General features: G+C 35.3%; 2 protein-coding genes and 1 long non-coding RNA gene across 3 annotated transcripts; 1 reads left to right on the top strand and 2 right to left on the bottom strand.

Moving 5' to 3' along the window:
• Positions 1-432: 432 nt before the first annotated feature.
• LOC146921649 (uncharacterized) lies at positions 433-3,116 on the bottom strand. The gene is made up of 3 exons (XR_015012202.1): positions 2,756-3,116; positions 1,970-2,168; positions 433-678 (listed from the first exon to the last, which is right to left on the bottom strand). It is a non-coding gene; the product is annotated as an uncharacterized LOC146921649 (long non-coding RNA).
• A 2,693-nt stretch (positions 3,117-5,809) lies between these two features.
• LOC146921648 (uncharacterized) lies at positions 5,810-7,494 on the bottom strand. The gene is made up of 3 exons (XM_085711358.1): positions 7,344-7,494; positions 6,257-7,227; positions 5,810-6,046 (listed from the first exon to the last, which is right to left on the bottom strand). The coding sequence occupies exons 1-3, from the start codon at positions 7,492-7,494 to the stop codon at positions 5,810-5,812; spliced, it is 1,359 nt and encodes a 452-aa protein (XP_085567484.1).
• Positions 7,495-21,994: 14,500 nt separating this feature from the next.
• On the top strand, positions 21,995-24,706 carry MINE1 (homolog of bacterial MinE 1). The gene is made up of 2 exons (XM_085714980.1): positions 21,995-22,344; positions 23,840-24,706. The coding sequence occupies exons 1-2, from the start codon at positions 22,252-22,254 to the stop codon at positions 24,440-24,442; spliced, it is 696 nt and encodes a 231-aa protein (XP_085571106.1). The 5' UTR covers positions 21,995-22,251; the 3' UTR covers positions 24,443-24,706.
• The last annotated feature ends 700 nt before the right edge of the window (positions 24,707-25,406 follow it).

Raw genomic sequence — 25,406 nt, 5'->3', positions numbered from 1 at the left:
ATAAATCTCATAAATCACATAATTCACACCAATCATATAAATATATTCTAAAACTCATTTAAATAATTAAATAATTAAGAACGGGCGTTACAACTCTCCCCAACTTATAGAATTTTCGTCCTCGAAAATTTACCTCAAGCAAACAACCCTGGATAAGACTCCAGCATCTTACTCTCTAGCTCCCACGTCATGCTTTCACCAGTCGCTCCGTCCCAAACGACTTTCACAAGAGGTATCTCTTTGCCTCTCAACCTCTTCACTCCACGACCTTCAATTCTCACTGGTAAGGTCTCAACCGTAAGGTTATCTCTAACTTGCACATCATCTCTTTGGATCACATGAGATGGATCCGGAACATACTTCCGAAGTTGCGATACATGAAACATATCGTGCAAATTCGAAAGATGCGGTGGTAAACCCACTCGGTAAGTGTAACGCCCATACTAAACTTATCTAGAATATTTAGAATGTGTGTTACATTTAGTACTGGATATATTAAAATTACAATAATATAAATTTCGACTGAATAAATATATACATCACTGCAGAATCATACATTTGCTATCTGAATACATGTCTGGAACCGTAATAAATATTCTGAACTAGTACGACACGAGCATGTGAGAATATGTCATTCAGCCTCCTGTATTGTCTCCTTGCCACGTACAACCTGCTGATCTGAAATAAAATAAAATAAAAGGGATTGGGGTGAGACAGGATGTCTCAGTGAGTTCCACCTATCCTAGGCTGCAGGCAATCTCAGGGAACCTAAGATCGCCATCTGTCTCTAAACTCAACCCATTTTGGGTTTATACAGTTTTGTCATGCATAACTGAGCGATCAGGGAATAACTAGGATCGCTATCTGAATTACTAATTCAACTCTGATACTAATGCTGAAATCGTAATCATGATTATATTCATAATGTCTGTCATATTACGTTAGAAATGTTAGCGTTGAACAAACAATATTATCTGAGTTGATTTTACGAATAAACCCAGGTGGAGTAACCCCGAAATTTATTCCTCTGATAACCGGTATATATATAAATATTTCCAACTGGCGGGAACCCAACTGACGGGGATACCGGACTCCTCTGATTATTGTGGGGTCATCCTCGCGGATAGTGCCCGTTCCAACTGGCGGGAACCTTTCGTATCCAACTGGCGGGATAGCGAAAACCACAGCTTAAACATGTTTTAATATTATAACTTGAATTGATTCTCTGATAACTGAGTTAATCCTCATCTCCACTACTGACGGGGAAATAGAGAGGAATAACTTATCTTAACTGATTTCTTTTAATGTTCATTTCTCTGAAACTGATAATAAAGACGTAGTGATCTCGTCTTTATCCTGACTTAGGATAATCCCATTCATAAGGGTTAGTAACCTACCCATAAATATTCATTCGTAAATATACATATATTATTCTTAATATGTCTCTCTCTCTCTCTCGTCAGTGTATGATTTTCTACGTATAGGCACTAATGTTGGAAAATGCATGGCATTCCATTAACATATTTTATAGGAACAGGCCTTTGGCCTGCAATGTTTAAACAAGTTTGCTTGAAGAAATAAAGGTTCTAAACTATGGCCATATAGCAACCAAGTATCATGATAACAAATCGATTAATACGTAGCTTGGCCCTATTTAAATAAAGTTATGAAAAGAAGGAAAATTAACACGACTACATAATTTTTGGGTTTTTAAAATTATCATGATGTAGTAACATGATTCGAATGCACAATGACCATTTTTCCAACATTAGTCCAGACATAGCACATACACTAACATAAGGGGTAACACTAGCACTTATATATATATATATATATATATATATATATATATATATATATATATATATATATATATATATATATATATATATATATTCTAAATCAATTGTTATCTCACAATATAAGCAATTAATCTACCCAAAGGCGGGTTCTATCTAAAGGAACTCACCTCGAATCACTCTTGGAAAAATTGCAAAGCATCTTATCAACAGCCTGCAGCTTCTGCTATATCCAAAACTCCATAATCAATTTTCCAAAATTGCTTATGCCTTGACTTATATGTCTTGACTTTTCCGAAACAGTCCAACCCACTTGTGACATACTCCTAACTCATCAACCAGCATATAGAAAAATTACCATTTCAGTCCCTGCACCAGAAGTTTGTCGTTTGGCTATTTAAGCACTTCCAAAACAGCTTAATTACTATTTAAGTACTCTTATCATCACTAAAACAGCTTATAATTTTACCATTACTCATATACCAGTTTAACATATCTCTCCTAAAATGGTCATTACAAAACAATACTTGAAACAACTCAAATTCCAATTTAAGCTATTTTCCAAACGGCTTAACTAGAAACTTATGACTTTTAACATATCAATTTCAATTCAAACTTTCACACATACTTCCAACATGAATAATCAGCCCTTTTAATCACTTACAAATCAGTTTGAATCCACAACTTAATCATTTAAGGCATTTTGATCAAAACAGCTTAACTGACAGCTTATTCCTTCTAAACCATTCATTTTCTGTTCAAATTTTCCAGAATCAAAACATACATGCATACACAACTCATATCCCATTTCTACAGCAATCCTAACATGCTAACTTCAAAAATCAATTATGGAAGTTTTTGGAACAACTTGTGGCTTTTGGCTTTTAGCTTCTAGCTTCTAGCTTTTCATGCCAAACAACAACAACAACAATACCAATTCTACTAACAGCCCTTACCTCAAACTTCTTGCCAAGCCAAAACCCTAGCTTTTGTGTCTTGCTTTGATCTTGCTCAAGCTTGCCTCTAATGCTCAAAATACAACACAAACTTCAATTTTCTCTACATGATCACCATCTTAGCTCTAACTCCTTGAACTCATGCTAGGATCACTTGAATGAATTTCTTAGGAGCGGAAGAATGAGAGAACAAGTTGTTTAGAGGTTCTACTTCTTCCATAACTCAAGAAAAATACCTAAGCATGATGATTCCATGGTGAAGTGTTGATTTTTGGTTGATAGCATGAGAGTGAGGAAGAGGATGTGGGGTTAGGAGTAGAAGGAGGAAGAAAAATCTGGTTTTTGGGTGAGAGATTGTGGTAGAAAAGTGTAGAAACTCATAAGTTTGTCTTATATACTCATCTTAATGAAAATGACCATAATACCCTTTTCTACATTTTTCTCCAAACTAAAATATCCGATAAAAATGCCGTGAAAGTTTTAAGCGGAAGTAATACATTCTTCGTTGATTCGTAACCATTTAATTTCTCATGTCCGTTGGAACAGTAATACGAGAAACTTACCAAATATCGTCAATTTCTCAATAAATAATTAATCCTTTGAAAATTATTTTCGTTCTGACATGTAACTGATACGACAATTTATTTAAAATTACGCGGGATATTACAGTAAGCCACCGTTCCAACTCTTTCCGATATCTGATACGGACCAATGAACCTCGGAGTCAACTTCTTTGACTTCAATGCACGACCAACACCGGTCATGGGAGTAACTCTTAGAAATACATGATCTCCTTCTTGAAACTCGAGGTCTTTCCTTCGCTTATCATGATAACTCTTTTGTCGACTCTGCGACGCTTTCATCTTTTCTCGAATCATCTTTACTTTCTCAGTAGTCAGTTGAACAATTTCTGGTCCTAAAACCACATTCTCTCCTGACTCAAACCAACACAACGGAGTTCTGCACCTCCTACCATACAAAGCTTCAAAAGGTGTCATTCCAATACTAGAATGGTAACTGTTATTGTACGTGAACTCTATCAACGGAAGAAGACTATCCCAAGTTCCACCTTGCTCAAGTACACAAACTCTCAACAAGTCTTCCAACGACTGAATCGTTCTTTCCGACTGACCATCTGTCTGTGGATGATACGCCGAACTCAACCTCAACTTAGAACCTAAAGCCTCTTGCAAACTCGTCCAAAATCTAGAAGTAAACCTTGGATCTCTATCTGATACAATGCTCGAAGGAACACCATGCAACTTCACTATATCTCGAATATAAATCTCTACCAACTGAGACACAGGAAAACTAATATTGATCGGAAGAAAATGAGCCGACTTCGTCAATCTATCAACAATCACCCAAATAGTGTCATTCCCTTTAGGAGTATTCGACAAACTCGTCACAACATCCATGGATATACTATCCCATTTCCACTCTGGCACATCTAAAGGTGTCATCAACCCAGCAGGTTTCTGAAGCTCAACTTTCAATTTCTGACACACCTAACAAGAGTACACAAACTATGCCACATCACGTTTCAATCCAGACCACCAAAACAACTTCTTCAAGTCATGATACATCTTTGTAGCTCCCGGATGAATACTCAAGCTACTTCTATGACTCTCTTCAAGAATCATCTTCTTCATCTCATCATTGTCAGGGATGCAAATCCTACCTCAAAATCTCAACATACCTTGATCATCGACCTTAAAGTCACTAACTTCAGTCTGATTACTAGCAACCAACAAGTCCACAAACTTAACATCCACTTTCTACGCTTCTTTAATACTTTCCAAGAAATCACTATCAATCCAGCATTCCCAGCTTAACACTCTGAGGTGACATTTCACAGACTAAGTTCAAATCTCTAAACTGTTCGAGCAATTCAAACTCCTTAACCATCATAGCAGACATGTGTAAAGTCTTCCTACTTAAGGCATCTACAACAACATTAGCTTTACCCAGATGATAATTCAAACTAAAGTCATAATCTTTCAACAATTCAAGCCACCTTCGCTGTCTCATATTCAATTCCTTCTGATCAAACAGATACTTCAAGCTCTTGTGATCACTAAACACCTCAAATCTCGAACCATACAAGTAATGTCTCCAAATCTTAAGCACAAATACAACTGCAGCTAATTCAAGATCATGCGTAGGATAATTTAGTTCATGAATTCTCAACTGTCTTGATGCATAAGCAACCATCTTACCATCTTGCATAAGCACATCACCTAAGCCCAACTTGGACGCATCACAATATACAGCAAAAGGTTTATCAGACTTCGGCAAAATCAAAACTGGGGCCGTCGTCAAACGCTTCTTCGATTCATTAAAACTGTTCTCACACTGAATATCCCACACAAAAGCTTTTCCTTTACAAGTCAACTGCGTTAACGGAAGTGCCAACTTAGAAAATCCTTCTATAAATCTTCTATAATAGCTAGCTAATCCCAAAAAGTTTCTAATCTCTGTAACTGACTTAGGAGTCTCCCATTGTGATACCGCTTCAACTTTAGACGGATCAACTGCAATACCACTACCAGAAACAACATGGCCAAGAAAACTTACCTCTTTCAACCAGAATTCACATTTTGACAACTTAGCATATAACTTCTTCTCGTTTAGCACTTGCAAAACAATCTTCAAATGCTCAACATGTTCTTCTTCAGTCTTGGAGTATATCAAAATATCATCAATGAACACAACCACGAAGCGATCCAAAAATGCATGAAAGATGTGATTCATGTACTCCATAAACACACCAGGTGCATTCGTAACACCGAAAGGCATCACTTTATACTCGTAATGTCCATAACGGGTTCTAAAAGTTGTCTTCTGCATATCTTCATCTTTCACTTTAATCTGGTGATAACCCGATCTCAAGTCAATCTTGCTAAACACACGTGCACCCACTAATTGATCCATCAAGTCGTCAATCCTTGGAAGTGGATACCTAATCTTTATAGTTACTTTATTCAACTGTCAGTAATCAATGCACAACCGCATACTACCATCTTTCTTCTTGACCAACAACACCGGCGCTCCTCAAGGTGAAACACTCGGTTTTATAAACTTCTTATCAAGTAAATCTTCTAATTGTTTCTTCAACTCAGCCAACTCGGAAGACGACATACGGTAAGGTGTCATAGACACAGGCTTCGTTTTCGGAATGAGATCAATTATAAATTCAACTTCCCTTTCTGGTGGCATGTCAGGGATTTCATCAGGAAAAACTTCAGAAAAATCGCATACCACTTGTAGCTTATCAATCATTGCTTGATTCTCAATAGACAAAAACGCCATCAATGAAAACATCAAAATTCCATCACATTATAACTGCTTCAGCTGCTTAGTAGACAAAAACTCTGCTCCACTTTCTTCTTCAGCAGAAGAGAAATACACCGACTTACTAAAACAATTAATGTGAACATGGTTGTACTCTAACCAGTTTATACCAAGAATTACATCCATTCCACTCAAAGGTAAACAAACCAAATCAATTTCAAAACCTCGACCAAACATAGACAAAAGACACCTTAAACACACAAGAGAAGTGGTCACCGAACCCTTAGTTGAAGTTTCGACAACCATCTCCCCATTCATATCAGACATAGTAAGACCCAACTTAGAAGCACAATCAATAGCATGAAAACAATGCGTAGCACCAGTATCAATAATAGCAACTAGAGGAGTATTATCAATGTAACAAGTACCTCTGATCAAGCGATCCTCATTCTCTGTCTGAGTACTAGTCAAAGCAAAAACTCTCCCAATAGTCTTAGTCTTCTTCGGTTTCTTGCATTGAGACCCAATATGACCTTCTTCATTGCAATTAAAGAACACAACATCCTCATGTTTACACTCTGCAAACGAATGTCCTTTCTTGCCACAACGGAAACACCGTTTCTCATCCTTAGTACAAGCATTATTCTTATGGCCTTTCTCGCCACAAGTGAAGCAAACAATCTCAGCAGCAGCATCATTCCTTCTTTGCCTCTTCTCATCATTAACTTTTTGTTTTCCTTTATCAGCAAGGGCACTGTAAGGCTTTGGACGACTTTGCTGACCTTTACCTCTCTTCTCATTCACCATCTTGTAATGAGCTCTAGTATCCTCTTCATATATTCTGCAGCTGCTCACTAGTTCAGAAAAGTCACGGATCTTTTGGTAACCAATGGCCCGCTTGATGTCAACACGCAAACCATTCTCGAACTTGATACACTTGGAAAACTCGGCATTCTCAGCAGTGTAGTGCGGGTAGAACTTAGCTAGCACCACAAACTTTGCAGCATACTCTGTCACAGTCATGTTATCTTGCTTCAGCTCGAGGAACTCAATCTCCTTTCTTCCGTGAACATCCTCCGGAAAGTATTTATTTAGGAACTCTCTCCTAAACACATCCCAAGTAACAACCGCATCATCTTGCTCTAAGGTAGGTAGAAGACTCACCCACCAGTCATCAGCTTCCTCAGCCAGCATGTGCGTACCAAAACGAACTTTCTGATCGTCCGTACATTGTATAACACGGAAGACTCTCTCAATCTCCTTGAGCCACGTCTGGGCTCCATCAGGGTCGTGCCTTCCTTTGAAAGTAGGGGGTGATTCCTTAAGAAAGTCTCCAACATTCTCACTTCAGCATTAGCACCAGCACCAGCATTGGGATGTTGCCCCACAGCCTGAGCTACAGCTTCCAATGCAGTAGCAATCGCATCATCATTTCTTCCAGCCATCCTAGTTCTCTGCACATCACACAACAATCAGAATAACATAATAAATAATTCATTGAAATTCATAGAATAATACGTAAGGAACAAAACAATAACAAAACTCTCATCCCGTTACGTATCAGAGCACCTAAAGAGACACACTTGTGAGGAGTCCACTCACGACCGCAACTAATCTTGGTTACCTGCAAGTTACCCATACGAAGAGCAACATTTTCAAGCAGAAGGGGTGAGATCTCACAAACAATAATATTAAGCATATAATTCATCAATTATATTTAACAACTTAAACATTATCAATATACCATAATAACAATTATGTAGAAATCATAGCATCATAATCATTCATCAACTTAACATCATAATCATTCATCAACTTAAACAACATGATCAACTTCTTAATTAACTTAATCAACTTGACGACTTCGACTCGACTATGCAACTTCAACTTCTTAAATCATCTTGACAAAATGCAAATGCACGTGGTACCAATACAGGGCATCAAGCCCCCAACATATTGAGCGTAAAAAGGCTCCAGGGCATCAAGCCCCCAACATAATTGAGCAAAAGCTCCAAGGCATCAAGCCCCCAACGTGGTTGAGCATAAGTTCCAGGGCATCAAGCCCCCAATTTCGAATGAGTATGCATGGAGTCAACATCTTACATCTTAAACATCTTGAACATCTTAATCATCTTAAACATCTTATGTGACTCCAAGAGTTTGGGCAACATCATACAACTTACAACTTAGACCAACATATACAACCTTACGACATTAATGATCAACATTTTGGACAACATCTTAGATCGACTCATGCAGCTTAATTCCGTAATAACAGCAACATGGCAGTACAGAAACAATATCATAATATGACAACATCAAAGGAATATCAACAACATCTCCAACATCGCACATAATTCACATAAAACTCATATAACAATATCTCATTAATTATCAACCTTAGTCATCTTAAAGTAAGCTCTCTAGACAACATAATATTTATAAATAATTTTCATCTAATACCCCAAGGCCATCTCTTAACTACACGTGCAAAAAGAATCGTAAGGGAAACAATTTTGGTCAACTAACAGCCTTGCTCGCAAGGCGAGCACCACTTGCTCGCGAGGGCGAGCAAGACCCCCCTCTGTGGACCTCTAAAACGCACTTGCTCGCAGTGGCGAGCTAATCTGCTCGCGAGGCGAGCTCATTAGGCTTGCTCGCAGTGGCGAGCTAATATGCTCGCGAGGCGAGCTCACTAGGTTGGGTCGCAGTTGCGAGCGATGACTGTCAGGCTCGGGCAGAATTCTGATTTTTCTCAAATTTTCACCTAATCTCATGGTTCTAACCTCAAATCAGCTTCTAATAATCACCCTATGGATATTCTAAGGTCTGTACACAACTTCTACATCAATTCAACAAGTTTTCATCATCCAATCATCAATTCCTCTCTTAAAACCCTAATTCTCAATCCTCACAATCTCAACCTATGTCATGTTAAATCTAATTTTCAGAATCATACACTTAATACTACTGAAAGTTAGTCTCACCCTTACCTTATAACATATGAAATCGGCAGCCTCTAGGTCTTCTCCTCTTCTCTTGACTTTTCTCCCTTTTTCACCAAAAACTGATCGTACGCGTTCTCTGTCTTTCTAACCTAACTTCTCCTATTTATAACCTCTCATCTATTTTATCTTATTTTCTTCTTTCTACCACCAAACTTTCTAAATTCACACAACAACCCCACAACTTAATATTTATTTTATTTTCAAATCCTATTTTATTAAATAATAAAATAAGTCACAACATCTCAAATAAATTATATAAATCTCATAAATCACTTAAATCACATAATTCACACCAATCATATAAATATATTCTAAAACTCATTTAAATAATTAAATAATTAAGAACGGGCGTTACAGAAATGGCTTTGAAGTCCAGTTAGAGGATCATTAATTCTCTAATCTTATCTTAACACTTATCCAAAGGTGAGAAAAAGTTTCAATACTGATCGAGATAATTACTGTAAAATGGGTTTTAATAAATATGTGAAGGCTGACCCAAACCTTATTAGTGGTGGGATAAATAATGACATCTAAGGAAAATTCTATGAATATTGGGAGTATGACTAAATGAAATATATGCTTTCATTATCTGTTTCGCCAACATGATTGATCATGATAATGATTTTTAAGATTTTTTTTTTTAGCATTTTTGTGTGCTACTCGTGATTGTAGGAACATGGTTAGGATCATATGTGATTAATGAAAACCGATATGATGCAGTGTAAGCTATATGCATGCATGTTTGAAATGGTTGGTTTTTATATTTATTTATGATCATTTGTCTTGAGGATGGTTGTATACTTTCAGTTTAATGTGAGAATACAAATGATTCAGATAGGCAAGAGTGGTAAGAAGAAATACTTTGAAATGAAGGTGTGACATGAGTTTAATGAGGGGATACAAACAATGTTTATTCGTCATCGTCATATAGATAGGATGTGACGAGCCTAGCGTTAGGAAAATGCAAATGAGTAAGGTTCGGTGGAGATCTACTTGTTAGATCAAAGGATGACATATAATAAGGAATTCCTAGGTGACTTTATAGGATACCCCAATTGTTGGGAAATACCTCGCAACTTTTTAGTACTTTGATTTGTCACTTAGGGGATCTCAAAGGAATTAAGCGAGTATATGATAATACTAATTTGTCCACCACCGTTAAATCATCATGCCAAATTCCTCAAAAAATGTTTGGAGTAGTTGTACTAAAAATGTTGGAGTTATGCCATGATTATGTGTGCATTGGATGTTACATTTTGAAGTGTCTAAAACTGTCATTGTGATGTGAGGGATCTCAAGAAAAAGTGTAACATGTGAATGTGTCAATGCAATAAGTGTATTAAGCATCATAATGAGTATAAGTGGCATGATCGGACTTTACCACAAATTAATTTCCACAAAAAGAACCAGGCTTTGATGCCAGTTATTGGGATCAGAGTGCGCAATACAAAATATGCAGAAGCTTAAATTATCTTTTTCTTGTGGAACCTGAACAATCAAATTTACCAGCACAACCAACAACAACAATAAAAAGTAAAAGCTGTAAATGTGAACACCATAGTTTTAACGTGAAAAACTCCTCTCAACGTGAGAGAATAAAAACCATAGGACCTAGTCCAGCCAAAAACTTTCACTATCAGAATAATCGTTACAATCAATGTCTTCCTAAATCTCTAGGAACTGACAAACATCAAATAATCACCCAACTATGGTGATTCTAACAACCAGAGAGCAAACCCCAATAGGAATCTGATGACAGGTCATCTTACGTTATTCTTAGCATGTTTTTCAGTCTTATTCAGTAGGTTTTACCAGTAAAATAGAGGAGTATTAGAGTAATTATATATGATTTCGGGACATTTGTAATGTTTTCTATATTAGAGTCTGTAATCAGAGTTTTCCCGAAACATAGCAATGTTAGGTGTTCTTGATGTAATTTACGAAGAAATCATGCAAATCGGCAAAGCAAGACATCCAAAGATTTATGTGGTTCTTTGGAGGACGAAGATTGAAGATTCAAGAGGCCTCATAAGACTTTACAAAGGGAGGAATTATGTTCCCAAGTTTCAAGACATCTTGCTTTGAAGAAAACACCAAGAGATGCAAAGAAAACAGGTATTTCAGCACTAAGTTTGAACTAAAGCGCCTAGGCGCACTAAAAAAGTTCATGGGCGCATGAAGGCGGTCTACAGAAGCGCCTGGCGAATGGAAAAGCGCCAGGCGCATGACACAAAGCTCAGGGCGCATGGCTTTCATAGCCATATGCGGCTAGGCGCATGGTAGATGCGCGGGGCGCATAGTGCCTTGTGGAAAAAGTCATTTTTTGAGACTTTTTCGCCCCTGGAAAACTTGTTATTTTGGCCCAAACCAGTGGAAACTTTCCCTATAAATACCTCCTTCCTCATTCATAATTTCTCGTTTAGAACTGGAGCAATTCAAGAGGAAGGCGATTCTAGGAGCCAAGGAGGAGTTCTATCTTCTCCTATCTTTTTTCTAGGGTATGTTTTTATCTTTTTGTATTTTGTCTTTAGTTACCATGTGTAACTAAGTAGTTATAGGTTAGAGTTCTAAGATGAACCTCTATTTATTTTGTTGGATAATTATTTAATTATATGTCGTTTATTTAGTTATTTTTTGTTAGCTATTTAGTTTTATTAGCTTAGGTTTATTTTTGTAGTAGTTCCCTCCCTAGATTAGATGCTTAGGTTGTGACAGGGCCTAACATTGCTATCACTATCAGGATGCTTATATCTTGATATTTATATCTTTATACTGATAACTATCTATCTATGAAGTAAATGGTTTTTAACTAGCGAAAGATACCGAGAGCGAGTTGACCCTAGTAGTAAGTACTTAGGAGGTGACATTATTAAGACTGAGTAGTAACTCTGTTGAACCTAGGAGGTAACTAGTTAAAGATTAGGGAAACAAGCGCTGCTTGAAGGAAATAAACTGAAACCTAATAGAACCATTCTTCTTGACCCTTGGTAAGGTAGACGCTGATAGCGCTGCCCGTTTGTAGAACTACCGAGAGGGAGAGTGTGAGTTTAGATACCTAAGATTCATGGATGGGTTAACCTAATGGAACATTGGACATGACCCATACTAATAATCCTTACGAAGGTGGCGAAATCATAAAGGATAAATAACCTTATACCGTGACACGCGTATAACCTTAGTGTGACCATAATTGCCTTTGGAAAAACTTGAAGACCAATTTAAGTTCATGTTTCAAATACCTTTGAATTAACAAGACCCTACACGTAAAGATCACAGTGTGACCAGCAGGTGCAGTTAGTCATAAGAGGGATAACCTTAAATCAACTGAGAGAGTAAGACCCCACACGTAAGGATCACCGTGTGATAAGCAGGTGCAACTTGACGACCGACTAGGGTAGTAACGTCCCACGGCCTCATCACATAGATAGCTCACTTAGAATAACTAGATACGACATATGTGTTAATTTAATATCCAACATGTAAATAGGGGGGATTCGAAGAATCCTCTAACCACTGTTACATTTCTGCAACCAAAAACATGTAACTTGCTCTGTTGCAAACAGATAAAAATTGCAATCTCTCAACCCTTAACTCTTTATTTTATATCTTTAACTTAAAATAAGTAACGCGAATTGTTTAGACGAAACGACAATCCCTATGGATACGATACTTACTTATCACTTTATTACTTTGTAAACGATTTGGTACACTTGCCTAATTCGACCATCAGTATCTCAAATAGACATAAAGAGAATGCAAAACTACTTAGCAAAATTATCTAAGCAACAAACTAGGTAAGAAAAATAACATAATCAAATTTCAGCCGAAACAGATATCGTTTTCCGAACACACTTCTATCACCGGAACCCAAAATATCTTACTCTCTGTTGAGCAACTCCCTTTGAATTTTGTTATGCACAGTGCGGCTGCCAAGCTTTTGCAATTCATGCACAATACTAAACACAAAGGATTATTTTCCCTTTATATATACCACACACATATGGGCTTTTACCCATAACACAATCATGTGGCTAATATGCCCAAATAAACATAATCACACACACACACAACTCCCGTTTTACTTCTAACAAGTGTGTGGTCCCACTTGAGGAGGGGTCTATCCAACAAAATGCATTTATCTTTCATTTTTGAAATTATGTACATATTTGGGATGCTCTTCTTATTATGACTTGTCTTTCATAATTTTTTATTGCTCACACTTCATTGTTTGTGCGTTCGTATTTCATGCGTATTTGTAAAAATACGTTTATTTTAGGTTATCAGTTGGTGATCCAAAGCTTTGATAGGTGATACTGGGTTGGAAAGTATATGATACATTTCATGAGTTGTAAATTGATTTAGATCATTACCTTGTCAATGGTAAATAATTTGATTCTTTATTTTTTAAGCCAAGAGACTCTTAAATGATATTCTAATATAAGTGTTTTATCAAAGTGTAGAGTATGCCTTTTTTGGACTACGCATTGGAAATAAAAATAAAAATAAATTCATTTTTATACTCTTTAAAACCATTGTGTATTTTACTCAAAACTATTGTATTTTGTTATGTAGTTCAAATTGAGATTTAGTTATAGCACTAAGAAAACCACTCATGTTCATTGGTTCTTTGTGAGCATAGTATGACTCAAATTAATCAATTTTGAAAATTGCTCTTCTCCCATCAAATTTTGCTCATTTCCAAATGAACTACCCAAAATATCCCCACGTGAGTTAACTCACGCAGTGTGACTTAAGTCACGCTCACTATCTGACTTAAGTCAGTGTGAGTTAACTCATGTAGGTTATAACCCCAACATGAGTTAACTCGCGCAGGTTATACTTCAGCTTACCGAGCGTGAGTTAACTCACGCGGGGGGTATTTTGATCAATTTGTTCAATTTTCATCAATTTTTCAATCAAATCATCATATGAAAGTGTTGTAGGTCATTTTTTGTGGGCTTCAACCCTCTTTTGTTTAATAGAAAAAATGTTTATATGATACCAAAATTCTTGTTAAACAAGAGAAAGAAAACATCATTACAATGATCACATAGTTTAAGCTTAAATCAAATCATGTAAATAAATTTTTTGTTATAACCATAATCATTATTTAATATAAAATATAAATTCAAGCATTCTACAACCTTTATTTCTCATAATTTTCATTAGAAACTGTGAGGAAGAGAATGTGGTGGAGGTGGAGGATCAACATTTGATTTATTGCTAGGTGCCGATGGTGGAATACGGTCACCTTTTGGTAACATTCCAAAATTTAATTTGGAATGTTTGCTAGTTAGTCCAGATGTTGGATTAGATGGATCTTTCTGTAACGTATCAAAATTTAAATTTTTGTGAATCAGTGGAGATGGAATCAATGTTTTGAATATGTGAGAAAGTGAAGATGGTGGAGGTGGAGGATCAACATTTGATTTATTGCTAGGTGCTGATGGTGGAATACGGTCACCTTTTGGTAACATTCCAAAATTTAAATTGGAATGTTTGCTAGTTAGTTCAGGTGTTGGATTAGACACATCTTTCTCTAACATACCAAAATTTAAATTTTTGCGAAGTGGTGGAGAGGGAATCAACATTTTGACTATGTGAGAAGGCAAAGGTGGTGGGTGTGGAAGGTCATCAGATCTTCTATTGCTAGGTTCCAACGGTGGAATATACTGGCTTTTTGGTATCATTTCAAAATTCAAATCTGAATGTTCAATACTAAATTCATATGTTGGAATAGACATATCTTTTTGTATCATACCAAAATTTGAACTTTTCTGAGATGGTGGAGAAGGAATTGGAATTTCTGTATTGTACCCTAAGCCAAGATCACCCACAACAATGGAAAGAAACAAGAAAGACATAGTACCAACCAAATAAACCATTGAAATTTTCATCTCTGCAATTTGAAATATATGTGTGGCCAAACAACATATATAAATAAGGTTTATTGTGTCTCCAAATGAAGAAATGTTTTTAAGTTTTTCTTTTTTGAAAAGGTTGTGTTTTTATACTAATTTTTATACATTTTTCTTTACTACTTTATACTATTTGATTTTAACATAATTCTTTTTCTTATAATATAATCTATTTGATTTTAACATAATTCTTTTTCTTATAATATAATCTTTCTTTATCTATCTATATATAATATGCTTGCCGATCCTTATTTAAATGAACCTAAAGGTGTCATTCTATATTTCCACCAAAACATGAAATGAATTAAGCGCCTTAAAAGGAAATGCAATCAAACTTTAATAAAGTAAAGATGTTTAAAAATATTATATATATTTTCCCTAAAAAAATCATATATATTTACATTAATACATAAGATATAATTATTCCTAAAACAAGAAATAACCATTATTGTGTACCGATGATAGGTCATGTCAATCCTTGTAAAATACTAATTTGAGTCGGAATAAACAATTGAATAACATTATTATTTAAATGTTTGTTTAATTACTTTTGTGTCCCTTAACATATTTTAAAAGTTCAATTTGATAAACCAGTAGATTTGGTGTAGCTTACTAATTTACACCTTAGTGTTTTAGATGGATGTCAATTAACAGCCCGCGTGTGTGTACACACACATATGAACCTATAAGTTTCATTTGACATTTCCACTAAAACATTAAATGAATTACTGCCATCACATTTCCATAACTTACAAAATAATCTTAGAAAGAAATGCAATCATGCATTAATAAATTAATAATTTTTAAAACAATCATAGCTATATACATTAATACATAGTTAATAAAACAGTAATAATCGATATTGTCTAAAAAAATCAACATCCTAAATCTATATATATATATATATATATATATATATATATATATATATATATATCTATCTAATATATTTAAAGATAAGTTTAGTTGAATCAACTCTGATATGTCGTTTGATATTTCTACAAAAAAAAAAAAAAAAATAAAATGATATCTTAAATCTCGTTATCTTTACTTATATTTTTGAAAAATATCTTAGAAGGAACTGCAATCCGACTTTTTTTGGTGGTGGTCAAAGTTTGAACCTCGGACCTTGCATATATTATGTATTGTCTATACCAACTGAGATAAAATCACAAGGACAAGGAAATGCAATCCGACTTTAACATGTTAATAATTTTTCAAACAATCGATCAAATCCATTTATTAATATGTATGATATATGATTTGATTGATCCTGAAATGGTAATAATCATTATAGTCTACAAACACTCCATGAAAATAAAGATTTTTAAATCATCATCATGTTGACAAAAATTAAAATCTTCTAGATTTTAAAAAAACTTTGTGGATATGTATGTATTGACTTTATGAGATTAAAAGACTTTTTTATAAAATAAAAAAAATACTTTTTACAAATAGGATTTGTAATACAAGATTTTAATGAATTTATAACATTGATTTTTAAGATTTCAAATTACTTTATGGATTTTTAGGATTTCAAAGGACTCGATGATTTTTAAGAAAAAAAAATAATGTTGCAAGAGTGAATGAAAAAAATAATAAATAAATTTTAATGGTCGAGTAAAGAAAACTAAAATCGATACAAACTTTAAATCTTTTAATAACAAAGTTATTCTAACTTCACATCCTCTTATTAAGTAATGTTTCTCCACATATCTAAACCTATACTATTTCTCCATAAATTAGCATTTTCTTGTTTTTGCTCCATAAATTATTGTCAATATGTTCAACCAAAAATTCATTGGAATGACATTCTTTACGAAGAAAGTTATGAAGTGTTGCACATGCCAACATAAGTTATGCTTGTGTCTGTAATAGAAACAAAATTACTAGCATAAATTTTTTGAATCTTAATTTAGAAATACCAAATATCCTCTCAACTACATTCTTTAAGGAACCATGCCTAGGATTGATTAATTCCTTTTTCATTTTCATATTTATTATCATGATCTGTAAAATCTTGTAAATGATATCGTACACCTCGATATGGAGCTAAAGATTAGAGTCAATTAGGAAGCCCACAATTCACTAGAAAATATTTATATAATTACATATACAATACATGTAAAATTTGTATGAAAGTGAATTTTTTTTTTTGATAAGGCCAAGAGAAAGGTTAGACATCAGGGGGAGTCTGAAGCATCCCAACTAGGTTGGCACCCAACATAAACCCCCTTCCTCTACCGCCTTTCCAATACGTATTATCAAAAAAAAAAGGAAAAAGTATGTACAAGAGGGGGGGACTAGGCCAAAACCCTCGAAAGAAACAGAGCAAAAACTACTAAATAAAGGACCAAAAATGTCTAAGGAAAACGAAAGTTATGCAAACCATTTATGTCCGTGGCAAAATCAGCCACCAAAGAAGAAGGCATAGTGGTATACCAAGTAGTGTTTGTCAGCGCATGACCCAAAGAAGCTAGTGTGTCGGCACAACAATTTCCTTCCCGAAAAATATGAGAACAAATCACCATCAGACCATGTTTCAAGCAATTATGCCACCGATTTCGAAGACGAATAGGAATGATATAGGGATTCTTGAAAGCTTGAACCGCACTGGATGGGTCACTTTCAAGCCATAACCAAGTCCAATTGTTTCGAGAAGCATATTCCATAGCTAACATTAAACCCGTAAGCTCCACCTCAAAAACAGAACCCCCTTCCAAGGTTACTGGCAAAACAACCTAAAAAGGTGCCTCTAAAATCACGAAAGATTCCACCACAAGAAGCATTAATATCAATAACCGAACCATTCATGTTAGCCTTTACCCAAGTAATGGTGGGAGTCTTCCAGACAACCGGAATAATCTCTTTGACACGCCAGTAAGAAGAAGGGATCAAGAAATTATCCAGCAAAGCAACGTCAAAAGATAAACAATTATCGTTGGAAGTGGTCCCTAACATAGCAACCAAGGATATAATTTTTGATATAGTAGCATGAAGAGAAACAACAGTCGAGTTGAACCAAATAGCATTCCGAGCCAGCCAAATGGAATGCACAACATGAACAATAGCAGCCACAAAAACACCCCGCACCTGAGAGCTGCATCGCGTCGGGATATAATCCAATAGAGAGGCAATCGAACTCAAAGATACAATGCGGTTCAACTTCACACCAAGCCACCACCAAATAGCCACCGCAAAATCACAATTCAGGAATAAATGTGATGAAGTCTCGGCCAGTTTGCAACAAAGAACACAAATAGAAACCATAGTACAACCACGCAATTGCAAGTTCTCATCCGTGGGAAGCTTGGACAACATCAGACGCCAAATAACAAACGAATGGGACGACGGGATGCAAGGACACCAAATAATGGTTGCCCACTCAAGCTTGGCCGAAGATGGATGAAGAAATTAATGATTTAAAAACATATGATTTAAAAATTAATGATTTACCTCGGGTTACTTAGTAGTTTGGAATTGTGGTTTGAACCCTCCCACTCGTTAATATTGTACATGAATTCCAAATGAACGTTACAAGCGGCTAGTGTTGAAACAAGATGCGTTTTAGAACAATAACTCAAGTTTTGATGATAAAAATTTATAAAAGAACCATTTGGTACTCTAAAGTTTATTTTACTGTGCTGGACAAAAGAATTAAATTCTAACTCTAAAGTCAACATTCTGGCACTAAAAGACTATGCTCTGAAAAAAAGTAGAACAACTTTGGTATCCAAGACAAAGCTCTATCCTAATCTTATGATATTGTTTAGTTTCGAGGACGAAACTATTTTTAGGTGGATAAATTATAAGACTTGGGAATTTTACCGTAACATGTATGTAAATATTTTATTTTATCTATGATAAAGAATATTTTATCTTCATTCTTTAGAGAATGATTCTATTATCCTATAATCTTATTTAAACTAAGGAACTCTACGTTAATCATTTTGAAACATTCTAGTTTCGAGGACGAAACTATTTTTAAGGGGGTAATAATTTTAATCTAGCTATTATAGAACCATCGCTCTACTGCCATTACTATCACATCTCTATCATCATCACTATAATCCATCATATCATTTCCTAAGTTTATTTTCTTCCTCCTATTGTCGTGTGATCTAAAGGTAAGACCTTTTGAACATTTTTCATATGTACCTTCTATTCCCACCACATCTCTAATTTTTAGGATTTGTTCTTTTGAAGCTTTGAGGTCTTTTTCTCTTGCAAGCGCCTTGTGGGACGTTAGAGTTTTGTACTAGGGAGAGAAAGTGAAAAGTGAAACTGTAAAATGGGAGGGGTGAACTTCCTTTTATATATCGAAGTTGTCCGAATTACGTAATCCAGAATGCATTTCGTATTTTTCCGGATTATGTAATCCGAACGGCATGTTGGTCATTTTTGCAGTGCGCGTGAGTATGACATAGGGTGGGAAAAGTAATAGTCAAAGATTTTTGTCATAAATCAAGTCTAATTTTCAAAATTGACGAAAAACATTCCCTATATTGAAAATCAAAACATGCTAGAGTTACAAATTCGGATGTTGCACTTTTTTGTTGTTTTAATGCCAGTGCAATTTTATGTTATGCAACTTTAACTTGTTGAAAGTATTTTACGATGAAATTCATTATTTGATATTATTATTTATTATTTTTTAACGCTAAAATATATTGAAAATAAGTAATACAATTTTTTTAGAAAATAAAAAAGTTGAGTACTTTTGATGAAAAAAATATGAGGACTCGTCGTTTAGTCATTTAATATTAACAAAAAAATAAGAAAAATAATTTTGGTAACCCATTGCCCAACCCAATCCAAACAAAAAAATTAGTGGGTTTGCCCAAACCAACCCAATAGTATAACAGATGATTATTTTACCTCACTCAAACCGGAGTACCTTACATGGTTCGGGTCTTGGGTTTGATCAAACCCAACCCAAATCGACACACGTACACCCCTAACTATAGTACCCTACCCATGAAGTACTCGTTGCCATCCCTCTACTTATTGCCATCTATATGAGCAATACAATCATTTGGACTTATTTAATCCAATGGATAAAGTATGTAGTACACATGTGAGGGACTTAGTTGAGTCATCCACTTTAAAGTTCACCGTATTCTTTAATCTTTATTTTATTTTTTAATTTTTTTTGTAAGTGTGAGTATGGGTGTTCGCGGTGCAGTTTAGTTCGATTTTGAGATTAAAAGTCATCCGAACCACAAGATAAATGAATATGCGGTTTGGTTTGGTTCGGTTGACTTTTAAAATAAAATCTGAACCAAACCAAACCAAACCAATGCGGTTTGGATTGGATCGGTTGGTGCGGTTTTTTTTTACCATAATTTTTTTCAACGTTAAAATCAAATTAATAAGTTAAAACACAACATATTTTAACAATGTTTTATATTTCATCCAATATTACAATTTTATTTCCATCCATCAATGATCTCAACTACGTAGACCAAATTAAAATGTGGACAAAAAGTAATCATATTTTGTAAGAAATACAAAAGACTAAAATTTTACATTCTATAAGAGTTCAAGTAGCACATAAATACATTTTTGATAGAAAAAGCAAAGAAGAAAATTAACAAGAGAAAAAACATATGTCAATTTTTTTTTACTAAAGCAAAGTTAACTAATATTATTAATCAACCAATGTTCAATACAAGAAGGATAAGAATAAAAAATACGGTGACTAGCACAAGAACAGGGCACCCTAACTAAAGCATGAGCAACCATGTTCGCTTGTCTCCTAACAAACTTCACCTCAAACTTGGAATGTAAAGATAACTGATAAATAAAACTAGAAACAATAACACAGAATTCCGAATCACCATGGCCAGGAGACGATAGAGCTTGCACTAGAGTAGCTGAGTCGGTCACCACAAAAATAAAAGAGTAGCTGAGTCGGACTCGAAGACAACACGGTCCCATCTGTTCGCATCAGCAAAGTGAATGACATCGAGTAAGGCTACTGCCTCCCCCTCCAAAACTGTTATATTTGCCCGCTGCCATTTCGTTTGAGCCCGAATAAATTGCCCACGAGAGTCTCTAACACAACACGCAAAAGATGTAATACGGTTCCGATCATGGAATGCGGCATCCACATTGCACTTCAACCACGTCTCGCGCGATTTTTCCTAAACTAAACTGTTACCTTGCACTCTATTCTGCCTGTGTTGCACAACTGGTGGTGAAGGCTGTTTATGAACCTCTTGCCATTGCTGACATGCATCTAATGTTATCCTACCAATGCTTGTTGAAGTATGATGATCGTCATTCCAAATGACATCATTACGTGCATCCCAAATTTGACAAAGAAGTAACGCCATCCGACCAGCAATGTCACGGCTTTCTGAACAACATATGTCAAAAACAAAATTTTCCAAACTACTCTAGTTCCAACTCACGTTTGCAGCACAGTTGAAAGCCCTGCCCAATACCAACTCTCACGCGCCACCGTACAACCCACAAAAACATGTCAATCATCCTCAACAACTGTATCACACCAGGGACAAATCACCTCACATTGTACATGTCGTGATTGTAGTCGGAGACGCGTCTGAACACACCCCATGCAAATCCTCCATAATAAATTACGTGTTTTATGAGGGGAATTCACCTTCCAGATTCTATGTTACTCTCCTTCAACTTGAAACCGATCAGTGTGTAGCAACTCCATCATAACCAGTCTATAACCAGTCTTAACAGTATACCTCCTGTTGCGTTCCATCATCCACGCTATTCTATCATTCTGAACTTCCGCAAACAACGGTGTGTCGAGAATAGCTTGCACCATATCATTTGAAAACAAAGATTTAATCTTATCAATGTACCAAACTCGTTCCTCGTCAGCTATCAAATCAGACACACACAAACTATGCACTCCATTGAATTTCTATGAGTATTATCTAGATGATATATATTTAATTAATGTTTTTCTTATATTGCAATTTGGTTTGGTTTGGTTGGGATGGTAAAATAAAAACTGCAAACCGAACCAAATCATGCAGTTGAGTAAAAAAATTATTTGAATACATCCGAACTAAATACGGTTTTTTACGGTTTCAGTTTGAATTGGTTCGGTTTGCGGTTTTTCTTTTTGATTGATTCGGTTATGAATACCCCTTAAAGGTCAGTGTCCAAATCTTTTGGAAAACGGTAAAACGACGACGTACTGAAGTGGTGATTGAGGGGCAAATAGGGTACACTACCTGCAACAGTGAACAGAAGCACTGAAAATCCGTTGGGAAATACGAAGCTATCAACAATGGCGATTTCCGGCGACATTAGAGTCACTGCAACTCTTCCACTCCATCGCTCACATCCTCTCCTTCCAACCACATCTTTTCTTCCACCAAAGGTATCGTTCCTTTTCTTTTTTCTCTAATTAGGGTTTCAATTTTAATTTTTAACTCAAGCATGTATTTTCTCTTGCAAATTAACGGTGCTGTTTTCGATTTTTACTGTTTAGTATTTATTATGAAGAATGTGAAATAGAAAAATTAATTTTGTTACTGTTGTTTTAATAATGGTGTCGATGAAGAAAATGTGACTCTTTTACTTTAATTTCAAGTTCAGAAATGTTGGAATTTATGTATGTATTTAGTTTGGTTTGGCAATTAGCATGATATTCTATGAAGCAACAACTTAGACACCAGACACCAGAATGTCAACACCGATAATAATGTGAGAAAATGACATAATTTATATGTGTTGGTGTCAGTGTCAGACTCAATACGTATCGGACACCGGACAGCCTAATCCAAGGAGTATTTGTGCTTAATTATGTTTTAAATTGTGACTACAGTAATTGAAATTTTGGATAAATGTTGCTAATTAAACCATGTTTTAAGCTTATATTTATGGTGAGTTTGAAGAAATTATTGCGGGACTGTGATTTTGTTGAAACTCCAAAGTGTAGTTTTTGTTAAAATTTTGGTAGCGGATTGTTATTCTGTTAAACTCACTATCAATCCAAACTTGTACTAAAACGGTGGTGCTCTTTGTTATAGATGTATTTTCGGATGATAGAAGTCCTTGAAAATTATATCACATGTTTGAGTAATAAAAATGAAGGGGAATGAGGTCTCATAGTTTTGATGAGATGTTATGTTATTGTCTAAACTCTATAGGATTGTTGATTTACCACAATTCATTACTCACTATGTCCATTAATAATCGGCCTATTTGCAAAAGAAATTTGTCCCAGAATAAGTTTGTTTCAAAGATTGTCCTAAAATAATTGACACTTTCAATTATGAATGTCGCATTAATTATATTTTTGCATTTGTACAAATTAATATTAAATAAATATACCACTCTGAATTCAATAAGGATAATACAGTAAAAGTACTATTCTTTGTCTTTGATTTATACATTTTGTTGATTTGTGCGAAATAGTCAAACATGTCATATTTTATTTTGGGGGGGGGGGGGGGGGGGGGTGATTTGCAACTCTACTTCATGCCCCTCTAAAACAAAGTATCAGTGGAGTGCATAATTGTTTTTCCACTTTATTCCATTTGATTGGAAATATGTGTTATCTATTGTTATAAAGTTCCCCGCCTTAGAGAAATTGGAGAAAATATATATGTACCATTTTTCCATTCTATGTTGATCGGTTGCTAAAATAGGATGTGATACATCTGTTTGCCTTTTTGATATTCAGTATAGGGGAAAAAGTTCTATAAAATGCTCTTTAATCATATTTATCGTTGAGATATTTAATTTAGATGCTTGTGGCTGGACTTCTTAAATGTTACATTTTTGATAGATGCTAAAATTTACTTAAAATCCTTACAAGATTTACAAAATGTTGAAAATGCCTAGTTAATCTTAATTGTTCTGTCTAACAGGTCGATTTTCATTGTTTCTTAAATGGAGGGTCCTGCATATCTGGATTCACCCCAAAACGTTCCACCATGACAACTGTACGAAGCAATATGCGTGGCTATCACAAGCCTGTTTTTGCAGTCCTTGGAGGTTCTAATTTTTCATCAAAGTCAGTTAACCAAGAAGCTGAGAACTTTCTCCTTGATGCTGTTAATATGAGTTTCTTTGAGCGTTTAAATTTGGCTTGGAAGATAGTTTTCCCATCAGCAGTGTCTAAGAAAAGCTCCGTTGCTAGGATTGCCAAGCAACGTCTGAAGATGATTTTGTTCTCTGATCGATGTGAAGTAAGTGATGAGGCAAAGCAAAAAATAGTTAGCAACATTGTGCGTGCTCTATCAGATTTTGTGGAAATAGAATCACAAGATAAAGTTCAGTTGAGTGTCTCTGCAGATACAGATATTGGAACCATTTACTCTGTTACAGTTCCCGTACGGCGGGTTAAACCAGAATATCAAGTGGTGGATGAAACTGGGACAATAACAAATATTGAGTATAAGGACACTGGAGATATTTCAGGTTCTGTCGATGTTAGATTTGATTTCTATGTTCCGGATGAAATGTCTTGATTTTGAAATAAAAGGTCTTGAATGTTGACTTCTTTGCCAGAAGGCAGTGTTTGAAACCCTTACCGATGAAGCCAATTTGGAGTGCTGTATATATATTTGCAAATTGAAGCTTCCGTTAGGGTGGGTGACTCGATTTTAATGAGAAATTTTGTAACACCTTTTATCTGTTAGTTTGGTTTGATGCACTGTTTTTAACTTTGTGATAGGATTTTGTTGTTTGTTGTATGAATCATTATTATAAATGGAGTTTTTAGTTGATTCTCACTGGCCATTGTAAGGGAGCTGATAGTTTAAGCCTGAGCATATTAGTTAGAATAAAATCATGGATTCTCCCTAGCTAGCCGAAGCCATTGATGCTCCACTGAAACCAAGAAGAATCTATGTGCTTAATCTTCTTGTTTGGGTTAAGCAAACAACTGCAAAGACCTTGACATTCCTTAAGTAACATTACCATACCTTGTATCTTACAGCGGTTTCCTGAGAGGTCAGTTGGTTGCAAGTTTGCTCTCAGACCTTGCTGAACTCTTCGAATCTTGCACCGACATTCGAAAGGAGCAAAAAAATAAACAAGCTCAGTAGCCATGTGATCTATATTCGCCTTTATGAAAGAAAAATTGAAGAGCTGAGAAGAAAAGCTTTATATGTCGTATCTATATCAATTCGTTCAGAATGGGCGCGTCTTAACAGAACGATCACTTTAAACTATGTGTATAACTGAATATGGAAACATTAATTTACAAAGCAAGACAAGAAGATATGTTGCAAAGTAGTAACAAATATGTCAGAAAGAATAATTGGGGCTCATGAACGTGGAAATTAAATAGAAGATCAACGAAAGTATAATGGGGTGGATGAAGAAACATAGGAAAAAACATAGAGAACTGTAAGAGACAGTCTAAATCTTACATATTGATTATAGGGTTAATTAAGTTTTTAGTCCCTATAAATATTCACAGTTTTGTTT

This window comes from Medicago sativa, chromosome 5 (genome assembly GCF_051527215.1).
Source record: "Medicago sativa cultivar Bolivia chromosome 5, Bolivia_mono, whole genome shotgun sequence".
NCBI classification, from domain to species: Eukaryota; Viridiplantae; Streptophyta; class Magnoliopsida; order Fabales; family Fabaceae; genus Medicago; species Medicago sativa.
This window is presented reverse-complemented; position numbering and strand designations above follow the sequence as displayed.